The sequence below is a fragment of the Mercurialis annua genome, linkage group LG1-X (genome assembly GCF_937616625.2).
Source record: "Mercurialis annua linkage group LG1-X, ddMerAnnu1.2, whole genome shotgun sequence".
Classification (NCBI taxonomy): domain Eukaryota; kingdom Viridiplantae; phylum Streptophyta; class Magnoliopsida; order Malpighiales; family Euphorbiaceae; genus Mercurialis; species Mercurialis annua.
In genome coordinates this window covers 70,937,414-70,950,085 of record NC_065570.1, presented here as the reverse complement: position 1 = coordinate 70,950,085, position 12,672 = coordinate 70,937,414, and the positions used below count along the sequence as shown (strand labels likewise).

At 32.6% G+C, this 12,672-nt stretch overlaps 2 protein-coding genes across 2 annotated transcripts; both read left to right on the top strand.

The window, feature by feature from the left end:
• Positions 1 to 530: 530 nt before the first annotated feature.
• On the top strand, positions 531 to 3,415 carry LOC126666052 (cold-regulated protein 27). Its single transcript, XM_050359009.2, has 5 exons — positions 531 to 696; positions 1,476 to 1,661; positions 1,766 to 2,039; positions 2,744 to 2,856; positions 2,943 to 3,415. The coding sequence occupies exons 1-5, from the start codon at positions 628 to 630 to the stop codon at positions 3,012 to 3,014; spliced, it is 714 nt and encodes a 237-aa protein (XP_050214966.1). The 5' UTR covers positions 531 to 627; the 3' UTR covers positions 3,015 to 3,415.
• A 1,099-nt stretch (positions 3,416 to 4,514) lies between these two features.
• On the top strand, positions 4,515 to 7,168 carry LOC126666157 (uncharacterized). Its single transcript, XM_050359147.2, has 5 exons — positions 4,515 to 4,728; positions 4,819 to 5,171; positions 5,265 to 5,460; positions 5,925 to 6,056; positions 6,797 to 7,168. Exons 2-5 carry the CDS (start codon positions 4,849 to 4,851, stop codon positions 6,917 to 6,919), a joined length of 774 nt encoding a protein of 257 aa, XP_050215104.1. The 5' UTR covers positions 4,515 to 4,728; positions 4,819 to 4,848; the 3' UTR covers positions 6,920 to 7,168.
• The last annotated feature ends 5,504 nt before the right edge of the window (positions 7,169 to 12,672 follow it).

The window sequence follows — 12,672 nt, the reverse complement described above, 5'->3', positions numbered from 1 at the left end:
AATGGTATATCTTTTATTGACTGCTAAACAAATTGTTAAATTTAAACTGCATGATTAAAATGAAAAAACATATATAGTTTGTGATTTGTTTTTCTTTATTTTACTCGGTAAATTTGTTTTTTTTTTTAAATTATTTCAACATTATATTATTAAAAATTCTAAAGCCTAGTTTTTATCGAGTAGAATATAATGTTAAATAATTAAAATTTATAAAACTTTGGATTTGTTAGTAAATGGTTTTTAGATTTTCTTTTTTGATATTAGATTCCAAGTGCAGGGGTTAATATAGACCTTTATTCGGTGCTAACAAAATTACACGGCCATGAACTTCAAGCAAAGACAAGAGATATTTTCGAGCACTCCAGAAAAATATCTGCTAAAGACCGAATAGATATTTATTTCGGCTTCCACCTCTTATCTGACGACGTGGCATTTGACACGTCGAAAAGCGGTGACAACTGTAACTCTTTTGTCCCCAAACACCACTTTTATTTCTTCACATCATCATTTTCTTTTTCTTGCCTTTCAGTAACGCTTTTCTCTCTCTCTCTCTCTCTCTCTCTCTCTAAACAATATAAATTCTCATCTTAACCTTTTTAGTTTTTTATATAGTGAAATTATAGAAAAATGGATAGTTGCAGAACTGAAACTCGGACGATTTCAAGCGGTGCCGACTCAGTCGAGTCTGCTCAACATGTGAGATATTTTTTTCTGATTCTTTAGATATTTTTATGAATATACATATTTAGTTTTTTTTATTATTTTCATGTTATGAGAAATATTGATGATAATAGAACAGCTGCATACAGTTTTTTTTAGAAGATATAATGTACTGAGTAACATAGAAACACGAATTTCGTTTTTTTTTTAATTTTGCTTTGCCTGATGATCCACATATGGCGTTTTTCTAACTCCTTCAAGAGTTTCACGAAACGACTTGTCGTTTTCCCGTACTAAACCGCCTTAATCTAGGGTTACTTGATACAATATTGTAACCGGTTCTTAATTTCCCGTTTAACAACTTCGGATTAAGATTACGCAACTTGTTTTGGTATGCATAGAAAGAATTAAAGAATCAGTTGTAGAAAAAGTGATAAAGTGTTTCGGAAACTGAAATCAAACAGTAATTTTCAAAAATATGAACCAACAGGAAGCTAAACATGCCATTTGCTTGAGCTGATGATCAGTTTATGTGATGTAACTAGAAATTACAAGATCATGTTCTTTTTTTGATCATATTGAAGCTTTTGGATGATCGAGTTTTTTCGTGACCTTATCGACTAAATTTCCCTTTCTAGCTTGTTTTGAATGTTCATAATCCTCTTCTGTTGAGTGAAAATCCTGGTGGAATTTATGTTATTGTAAGTAATGCTTATAGCCTAGCCATGGTATATAGTTTTCTTTCACTAGTTGTAAATTTATGAACTGGATTACCCCATGATGTTAATTCTGATCATAGTTGTAACTCTATACAGGATTCCCAGATCACAGAGTCTCTGTCTACAGAGTGGACAGATGAGAAGCACCGTCTGTACCTTAAATCCATGGAGGCGTCATTTGTTAACCAGTTATATAATTCTATGGATCTTCTTGATTTGCGATTGAAGAAGGAGATGCCAGAACAGCAAGTACACCCGAATACTTGTACCCCATCCGGCCAGGTTGGAAATTTTTCTTCTTGTTGTACATGCATATAGAAATATAATTTGTATATCTTGATCATATTTCCTGTCTATGTTTATCTTATTTATTTCATTTTTTCCAGTTTAAGGTTCTTCGAGGTGGTTCTTGGCAGAATGTTAACTTTCAAAAGCCTGAATCACAAGTAAATGTAGACATTCTAGGAAGTCCGTGGATTCAGCACTTTAGGTCTGCAAGAAAACCCCATGTCACTGTCCAAGAAAGGGGCACATTGCATAAGCGAGCGACCAATTCAAGTGGGAAGAAGGCAGTGTCTAGTGGTATAGAAACTTGTTCAAACCACTCCTATACCTGTTGCCGCAATTCTTGTCAAACTGGCGCTGTTGACAGCACTGCAGGTAGTCTTAGTTAATAACATTGATATGTTTGATGTTTCCCTTGCTACTTTTTTTGATGTGTTACCAGTGCTTCTTTTTTCTCCCTCAAATCTGCTATTATTCACCAAGTTCTCATTACTGAATTCTTATATATATATATATATATACACGTATGTGTGTATGTTTAATTTTGTTAATCATATTTTTCTTATGTTTTTCATCATATCCTTTGTAGTATTTCACTTTAGCTGTATTAAATTTTAGAAAAGAATAGTCACCTAATCAAAATCCGAAGTTAGTTGTTTTCCTTTTCTTATTATTTGATTTGATCTATCTGGATGATTTTTAAGAGGCGTAATTGTATTCATATGCTATCCAAGAAAATTTAATAAACATTGTAATGAGAAAGATGTTAATTTAGGCAAATAAGGAGAGAATGGTAGGTCCATTTCTATAACAATTGGGACTTGAAAGAATATATGCATGAAAAGCTGCCGAGTTTCTGGATTTGCAAGTGTGAATATTTTGATTAATTTCATTAAAGAGATATGCAAGTTTGGTGTAATCGCGGTCATTTACTTCTGTGAGTGTTCTATGATTAGGGGCTCTTTTAAATGCTCCAGGGACTTGTAATATGATTCTAGACGAACTGTAAAAATGTCTGAATGCGAGTTTCAAGCTACCTCACTTTGATGTGAAAATGACCGTTGATTTTGTTCTTGTAGAGGTTTCAGATCAGAATTTTGTGGATGAAAATATTAGCAGTAGCAAGACAAGCAGCACATGGAACTCAAAGAAAATAAAAACTAAGAAATCTCGTACTTCAATTAATGATCAGGTAATTTACAAGTCTACATATGTAGGAGCAGTCCGTATTTGTCGATGTTGCTCAGTTAATTCATATGTTGTGTGTAACTCATTCAGGTGGTCCCATATAGCAAGCCTCCCGCCGCTGAAAAAAACACTGAAGTCGGAAGAGATGACTCGCTCGCGTGACCATCTGGCTACCTATGAAAGACGCTCAAGAATCAAATCTGTGAACTTTCTTTGCTCATTGAAATTCGAGAGGAGAAACTGTGGTGAATGTGGAGGATTGCGAAATTAGACATTCTTCCCATCTATTTGATGCTGCTACTAGGAATACTAGGAATATTGTTCCGTCGTATGCTGTATTAGATATTTTCCTTTTATTTTTAGATGTTTGTCGCAAATCAGATATTTTATTTGTGGAGCTGATTTTATTCAGTATGTAACAAAGTTATGATGGCCATGAAGCATTATCTAGTAGTAGGTCGACAACAAAGAAGTTAAGCTAGTAATAGAGTTGAGAAATAGAAACAGAAGCATGTAATTCTCATTGCTTTATCTTTTATCTTGATTTACAATTCTTGAACTTATCCCGGCCGTTTTATTTTTATGTGATCGGCCGCCATCCAAGAGAAAAAAATTATTTGATAGTATTATTGTGGTAGAGAAAAAAATTATTTGATTATTTTAGTATTATGGAGTAATATTTAATTTAAATTAATATGATATTGATTTATTGTTAGTATCTCTTTAAAAAAATATACTATTATTTAGATAAATGTCAAATTTCTTTATTATGTATTTCTCGATAATTTTTTCTGAGGAAAACTTATTATATCACGTGATATAAAAATATTAGTATAAAAATTATTAATTCAATAACATTATTCTTAACTTTAAATGCAAGCGATTTGCAGCAGCCGTCTATTTTGAAAGTAAACATGTCCAACATGAAATATCCAAAGCAATTCGAGGATGCAAATTACAACGTGAAAGGAGTGCTTGGTAATGATAATTATGATTTTATTTAAGAAATAGAAATTAGTGACTACAAAATTTTAAATTACTCGAAATAACAGGTCACGGATATAGAAGTCTCACACCTCTGAAATGTGCGGAAAGGTGCAGTCATTAGCTTAGAGTATTCATAGTCGTTAGACTGTTTTTGAATTTGATAGCCATGCCACGCCAGTTTTTTATTAAATTCAGATTTATTATACAATCTTCACAATAGTTAGACCTTAAAAAATAAACCAATAAAAATCCCACATTTTTATTAATAAAAAATAAAACAGAAGAGTGAGTGGCTTATAAAATGGTTGGTGCACACCAACCACTTAATAAGTATTGAGGACTCATAATGGAAAATGCCCAATTCTAATCAATTATTGAACTTTAAAGTTTAAACATTCTACGGATGCTCTTAGGCCCTCACTTGCAATTATTTGGGAATTGATAAATGAAAATTATACCGCTAAACCATTTGCAACAAAAATAAAATTAGAAAAAGTCTTAGGAATATATATTAATAAACTTTTTTAATGACAAGCTTAGCCAAGTAATAATAGTGTCATTAGAAAAGTTTTAATTATAATAAAACTCAAAAAAAAAGAATGAAAATTCAAAATTGTATTGTCCAGCCAAAAGTAGCTGGTAAAATTCAAAAGACTCCCATCAAATGAAAAAACCGACGTGGTTCGCTGACGTAAATTAACAGAAACCTCAGCGCGCTTTTCTTTTCTTCTTGTATTACACTTTCGATTCTAGAAAAACAAAAATTGAAAAGTGTAAAATCTCCGAAACATCTTCGAGTTCGACTCTACAATTTATACTATTCAATTTCTCCAAATTACGTCCTTACCTCTAATTTCACTGATTCCCTTGTTTATTTGTTAATAATAAGGTACACTATTAAATTTCATCTCGTCTTTTTCAATTTTTTTAGGGTTTCATTTTCAGTTTTTTAATTTTAATTTTGTTTGTCTGCTTACAGTGCTGTTGATTCTTCAATTTAAAATCTAAAATGGCGCCTTTCATGTCAACCACAAAAGCACTCCGCTCCTTAATTACGAATAGAAACGCTGCTAAATGTTTAATCAGATCGACAAAGAACCAGACCTCTAATTTTAATCATATGCGACCTTACAGTAGCATTGCTCACATATCAACACCATCGGTACATGAATTGATTGATGGAGATAATGATTTTAGGAGTCACAATTTTAGCTCTACATTAGGAGGCTTGTGTAATTATAATAAATCTCAGAGGAGACAGTTTCTCGGTTGCGGAGATGGCGAAGAAGGCGGTGTTTTATCAAAAGTTTACGAAGAGAGACTCGTTCTAGGGTAATTATTTTATATTCCTTATTATAATGATTTATTATTGTTTTTATTATTTTTTAGAACTGGAGCTGATATGAATATGTTTTAAAATTTTAGTTATTTTCCAGAGCAGTTATATGATGTGGTTGCAGCTGTTGATTTTTATCATGGATTTGTTCCGTGGTGTCAACGTTCTGAGATAATTAGACACTATCCTGATGGATCATTTGATGCTGAGTTGGAGATCGGTTTTAAATTTCTTGTTGAGAGTTACGTTTCTCATGTTGAATTGCAGAGACCTAAATCAGTAAAGGTAACTATGCATTTGTTCTTCATTGTTCAATTATGAGGCGTTGTGTGATACAATATTATCTCATCAAATGAGCATTTTGGTAGAGTAATCAAGAAGCATTTGTATTTGATAGCTTTTATGGATGCTTGTCTGACAAATTAAATTGATTGAATAGGAGAACACTGTACTTTTTATGAGTCATAATGTCTGACTTTAAATGATGCATGTATTCAAATAATAGTCCATAATGTATGTTTTCACAGCTTGTTTTTGAGATACTTGAGTTCAAACCAAAAAGTTAGATTATTTTAACATGAATTGTGGCTCTTTCCTTCAGCTATAGTTTCGTAATCTCTTGGCTTAGTTTCAACTTATGTAATTCCTAATATACTGGACCTATTATTGTTGTGTTTCTGTTATAATTTGAAGTTTATTGAATTTATATTATCCTCCTTGTTGGTTAATAAGTTGCTTATTGATTCCAGACGACAGTATCAGAGAGTACTCTTTTTGATCATTTGATAAACATTTGGGAGTTCAACCCGGGACCCGTCCCAGGAACTTGTGACCTCCATTTTATGGTGGATTTTAAGTTCCAGTCACCACTTTACAGACAGGTGACAGTCACTTCCTTTTCTCCCATAGTTATTTCTGTGAAATATTGAGAGACACCTCTTTTTGTGTACACGTCTTACATGTTAAAAATAATCAAAATAATACTACTATTCTGAAACTGCATTCATTCATTTATAACATTTACCAGTATCCAGTTAACATATTTAGGGGGCATGTCGTGCACTTCTTACATAATCGCGTTACTTTCGAGTAAATTATACATAACAAAACTTGTGTAAGGCCTTTGAGAGCTCTTTATCCAACACCAATAGACTTGTGGTTTTTGTAAGGAAACACTTTTGATGCTGGGAACTCTGCTTAGTTGGTTATCATAGTTGTCTGAATGAGCAGATATACCAGGCACCCTTTCAGCTGTATATATTATTGACATTTGAGTTGGTGCTGAGCTGAGTTCTATTTAACTTCGTCAGATCATCTATTGGAATGACAAATTTTGTGTTTATGAAACTAAAAATATGTGATTTAGAACAGATGACTTGTGTCTTTGTAAAATGTTGGCATATGGAAACTGTCACAACAAAATGGTTCATGCAAACAAGCACTCTCGAAACTTGTTGAGAATCACAGATTGGATTTCAACAAGTTTTCATATACATTTCTTGTCATGCTTAGAGTTATGCTTCTGCTCACTGTTTGACTCTAAAAAAGTGTGGTAGATTTGGAATTTGAAAATTATATTGACAGTCAGCATCCTGATTTCTCTTATTACGGTTTGTTACAGGTGGCATCTGTGTTCTTCAAGGAAGTGGTCTCTCGACTGGTTGGTTCATTCAGCGAACGCTGCCGCTTGATATATGGACCAGGAGTCCCAGTCCTTGAGAACTCATATGAACAGAAGGCATAAAATTCTTTTTTTTTTTATTTAATTCCAATACTCCATATGTATACACTGTATGTGATCAAATTTTATTTACGGTACTTTGGATGAAAAATTAGCAAGGCTGCAGAATTATGACCCCTGCTTTTTTTGGGCTTTTTTTTGATTCGGAGTAGTAAATGATGCTAACTTGTGCTTCCATGGCTACAGAAAACTGCCTTGGGTTTTACATTAGTCTTAGTTGACTAAATTAAAAATTTCATTTAGCCCATGATATATTGCTCCATGTTTCTTTTCTTTTCTAATCCCATATATTCCGTACTTCTATCATTAAGTTTAAGATTAATAAATAATATAATATCTTTCTATTATATTCATTATCTTGTTTTCATGTAGTGGAGTGGTGTGGGTGTATGTGGTCAACGATTGTATTTCATCTGCACAAATGGATTCATTGATTCTGTTTATCGTAGTCTTATGCTTTGGAATTGATTGGCCCAGCTCAAGAATTATAGGTATTATTAGATGTCCGTGTTTGGTTACAGCCGGGTTAAAGAATCTGTGGTTCCTTTGTTCGAACAGTCCAACTATTTTGATTCAAATAATACAAGCAAAGGTGTTGAGAGGAACCCAAAGGGCCATCATGCAATTCCACATTTTAAAATCAAGCAAACCTAAGGTGAAGGTTAAACTAAAGGCTCAAAATTATATAAAAGTTAACTTCGACAAATGGAGATTTAGGCTAAGGTTAAAAACAGTGCTTGGTTTCTAATATTACCACTATAAGAATGTGAGTTTAATTGAGCTTAAAAGATATGTATAAGTGTAATTGAACCGCAGTTGAGTTTTAGAATGCTCAAGTTCGGCTTCACCTTGGTGGTTGAATTCGATGAGGGATCAAGATTTGACGACTGAAACTTGAGATCTGCTCCTAAAACATATATCAAATTCAAGTTTGACTCGAATTTAACTCGTACGTCATTCATTTGAGTTCTAAGCAAACCCTATTCATAAATAAGCTTGCTTGTGGGATTTTGATGAGAGAACTTGCTAGCTTACAATTGATTTTTTTATAAATCTAAACGGACCAAACAAACACAAAATCTTATTAAAGCTGACATCAAACCGCTCATGAAGTGCCCGGTTCGATTTCAACCCCAGTTGTAAAGGTAATTACTTGCTCAACTTATTCTGCCCGAAAAGGAAGGAACAGATATTTTGAGGCAGGGCTCGATTGTTTTCAACATAATCACGGATGTTGTAAATCTTACAACTTTAATAATTATAGAGGAATCTCTTATATTGCATCTTTATTTAATCTTAAGTCAACAAAAATACAATGACGTGGCTGGAAAAAGAAATAGAGTAAATGGATGCCAGACTATAATATTGCTAAAAAAATGACAAATTATAAAGATTGATGAAATTGACTAGAACAGAAAAAGGGTGGGGGTGGTGGTGGCCAAATGTTTTGAGGGGGTTTCAAATCCAAATCCTCAATTGTCCCCATATGTATGCACCTTCTTCTATCATCACCAATGATCAATCTGCATAGCATATGCATTATTTCACCCAAAGTCAATGTATAGAATTCCTAAAGTTTTAACTCAAATTTGAATTGGTAATCCTATAATTGAGAGATGAGTATGAAGTTAAATCAAATTTATAGTAATTTGCAATTTTAACACGAGAAATTCTTACGTGAACCTAACTTGCTAAGCAAAACTATGAACCATCCATATAATGTGCGACATGTGGTGTTATTCCATATTATAACCGGTCATTGAAGAGCATATGATTCTAAGTAAAAATATTATTAATTAGAGTGTTTATTTCATGCATGATGCAACTGCTGTGCCATGCTATTTTTACAACAAACCAATAAGCATTTGCGATAGTGAAATTTTTAATTATTACTTATTTTTTTTATCATTCAATTTTCTATATGGTTAACGCACTATTAGTTTATTATACAAATAATATGGCGCAACGATTGTGTTGTGTTGTATAATTTTTCGTCAATTAATATTATATTTATTGATTGGTTAATTTCACTCCATAATGCCACATGACACTCATTTAATAAATAAAATTTTACATTGCAATCTAGGTTCAGATAAATATTTTGCCAAAAGACTCTGACGGATAAAATTTATTATTAGAAATTATGACAGTATTACATATTGAAAGCGTTGGAGCTGACATAATTATCTCATTTCGCTTTTCTCCAACCACTAGCTATTTTCTTTCTTTTTATTTTGTGTTTTTACACAACGGAGATTAAAGTAAAAAGGATAAATATCGATAAATTATTGAATCGTTCACGATTGCCGATTGGAGGCCTTACTTGGTTCAAAAATATACAATTCTTATTGAAGAAGTTAGTGTGGAGGAAATTAATATTTTCATTACTTGCTTCATTTAATAACTTCCTGGGAAGTTGTATTTTAATTTTAATTAATTAAAATTTAAAGACAATATTACACTCAATAACTAAATTAGCTAATTAAATGTAGGGATATAATAATATTTTAATTAATTTAATTAGGAAAGTAGAACTTACCTAGATTTTGCTAGGGAAGTTATTTCTCTAGTTAAAGGGAAGTCAACCCCTTAACTTTCCGGGAAATAGATTGGTAAAAATGAACCAAGTGAGAAAAAAATGTTATTTCTCGGAAAGTTAGACTTCCTTGATGAACTTACCCCCAACCAAGTGAGGCCGTAGTCTTCTGTAATAAGTAGAATAAAAAAATGACCATAAATACGAATATCCAAATCCCTTAATTACGGGTAATAATCACTCATGGCCCCTTAACTTTGGGGGTACGGGCGCTAAATCCCCTGATGTTTAAAAACGGGCGCTAAACCCCCTGATTTTTGTGGCGGCGCTCATAAAAGCCATTTTGCTCCAAATATGACGAAAATACCTCTGGCGCCGTTTTTTCAGTCAATTGTCATTCTTAAAAAAAAAAATTGACACTATCATATCATCTGACACGTCAGAAATATACCTTAAAAATTTCAAACACCCAAAATACCCCTAATTTAATTTAGAAAAAGACAAAAAAAATAAATCAACTAAATCTAATCTAATGAATTAACCCAGCAACTAACCCGACCAATATCCCTACCCGGCCATCCGATCACTGCCGGAAAATTTTCCGGCCATCTTCTCCGATTCGAAGATGACCGGAAAATATTCCGGTCATCACCGGATTTGTTCCTCAGTGAGGAACAGATCTGTTCCTCATCTGTTCCTCGTCGTCTATTCCTCAGTGAGGAACAGACGCCGACGGATCTGTTCCTCAGTGAGGAACAGATCCGGTGATGACCGGAAAATTTTCCGGTCATCTTCGAATCGGAGAAGATGACCGGAAAATTTTCCGGCGGCGGCGGTGGTGGTGGCTGTGGTCGGGTCACTGGTGGAGGATTGACCAAATGGTTTGAATTAAATTGAGTTAGGTTGGGTTTTTTTTGGGTTGGGTTTAGGGGTATTTAGGGGTGTTTTGGGTATTTTTAATTTTTTTGTCTTTTGATGACATGTCATCTGACACTTGGTGTTGTCAATTTTTCTTTTCTGTTTTAAAAGACAGCCGCCAAACAAAAGACGGCTCCAGGGGTATTTTTTCCAAAAGGGTTTTTGTGAGCGCTGCCACAAAGATCAGGGGGTTTAGCGCCCGTTTTTAAACATCAGGGGGTTTAGCGCCCGTACCCCCAAAGTTAAGGGGCCATGGGTGATTATTAGCCCTTAATTACAGAAAAAGAAACAAAATTGGAAAAACATAAAATTATTTAATAGAATTTCAAATATGTCAAAATCTGAATTTATTTGTCAAAAAAAATTCCGACAAATCACCAAGGTCCCGAAATTCTATGCTGACGTTAAATAGTCTGAAACAAAAAGAATATGAGATGAGGCCAGAAAGAACGCCAAAAAGAGTTTCCGGCCGTTCATTCTGATGCTCAATTCAGCATAAGTACCCATTTTTTTATGCCTAATATCTTGAGAAAAAAAAACCAACCTTTTAGTCCATTTTCAATCCTACCCTGACGCTGAAAACTTGTCAATTTTACCCTATTTTGTATTTTATCGTTTCAATTGTACCCCGAAATATTAAATTGACGTTATTTGGAAAAAATTTAAAAATGTTCTCCATGTATAGCATATATTAATTGTACATGTTTAAAATTTATTTAGATTTAGTTAAATTAATTAAAAAATTAAATTAGTTTTAATTTGATTATGGTTTTAGTTAGTTTTTAAAAATAAAGGACTTATTTGTAATTTTTTGAATGAAAATAAATTTAATTTTATCTTTAAACATGGTTAATTGAATGATTTCATCATTTAAATAAAAAAATTAGCAAAAATTAAAAAATTGGGGTACAATTGAAACGATAAAATGCGAAATAGGATAAAATTGACAAGTTTTCAACGCCAGAGTAGGATCGAAAAAGGGTTAGAAGGTCGGATTTTTTTAAGACATTAAGCTTTTTTTTTTGTTGGACTTGCTTAGTTAGACATGTTTAAACCGACCTGAATATTGTGAACTTAATGGCTTTTCAGGTGGTTGGGATTGTTCTCCTGTGTGACATTATCAAAAGCTAAATAAGAGAATTGTTGATTTAAACGGATTTAGAAACCTATATATCCAATAATCGCTTGATTTATTAATTATTTTCTGATTCCGCCATTAATCGCAGAGAAAATTATTGATAAGAAAAGAAAAATGGAACTTTGAGGATGAGGCCACAGCAGTGAATGGTAGGTATAAAATAGTGGGAAAAGGGTAAGAGAAGTGGTGGTCTGGAACATGGGAGAAATGATGAAACAATGAATAATGAAGTTAGATTCCCATTTCATTTACCTCTCATCACTATAACTCAATAATTCACTCGCTTTACCTGATACTCTCCAGCTGGACATTTTTTTAATGGACTTTTTTGGGGATATAATGTTCAATGTAGGTCCTAACTTGATCTTCTTTGGGGACACAGTGAGATGATTGCATAGCTATGTTAATTCAAGATTGGACCTCAACCATATAAAATATTTTCCTTTCTTTTTGGTTTAGTGGTGTCAGAAATATAAGGTCTGTTTTAAAAAAGACTTAACCCCCGAAAAACCTCACACCTTTCGATCCCCTTCTTTTGCACCCTCACCTTTTAAAATCTCCAATTTTACCTAAATTATCACCTTCCATTTTCAATTGCACCCTAAAAGTATTAAATTGGGCTTTTGTCACTAAAAAAAATTTAAAATCGATACTTTATATTTTAATTCATGTTCTAAATAGTCCCTAATGTTTAAATTTCAACAACAAAACCATATTTAATGATATTTTTAATTGATTTTTATTTTATATAAAAAAATTAACTTTTAAAAATTTAAGAAATATGGTTTTATTGTTGAAATTTAAACATTGAGGACTATTTAGAATATGAATTAAAATATAAATTATCAATTTGAACTTTTTTATAGTACAAAAGGGCTAATTTAATACTTTTAGGGTGCAATTGAAAATGGAAGGTGAGAATTTGGGTAAAATTGGAGATTTTGAAAGTTGAGGGTGCAAACGAAGGGGGTTGAAAGGTGGGGGGTTTTTCAGGGGATTAGCCTTTAAAAAATCTAAACTTTTTGAAATTTACAAATTCGTTTCAATTTGATAATTTTTTTTTATTTTTTTTATTAATTCAATCGTCTCGATTATCCGCCGGTGAACATTCGATTTTAATTTTTTTTATCGTATTGATGTTTTTTATTTTTGTTTAAAAAAATA

Coding starts and splice junctions, on each gene's coding strand:
- LOC126666157 (XM_050359147.2), top strand. CDS start 4,849: ATGGCGCCTTTCATGTCAACCACAAAAGCACTCCGCTCCTTAATTACG. Junction 5,172..5,264: donor GAAGAGAGACTCGTTCTAGG/GTAATTATTTTA, acceptor TTAAAATTTTAG/TTATTTTCCAGAGCAGTTAT. Junction 5,461..5,924: donor AGAGACCTAAATCAGTAAAG/GTAACTATGCAT, acceptor TATTGATTCCAG/ACGACAGTATCAGAGAGTAC.
- LOC126666052 (XM_050359009.2), top strand. CDS start 628: ATGGATAGTTGCAGAACTGAAACTCGGACGATTTCAAGCGGTGCCGAC. Junction 1,662..1,765: donor CTTGTACCCCATCCGGCCAG/GTTGGAAATTTT, acceptor CATTTTTTCCAG/TTTAAGGTTCTTCGAGGTGG. Junction 2,040..2,743: donor CGCTGTTGACAGCACTGCAG/GTAGTCTTAGTT, acceptor TTGTTCTTGTAG/AGGTTTCAGATCAGAATTTT.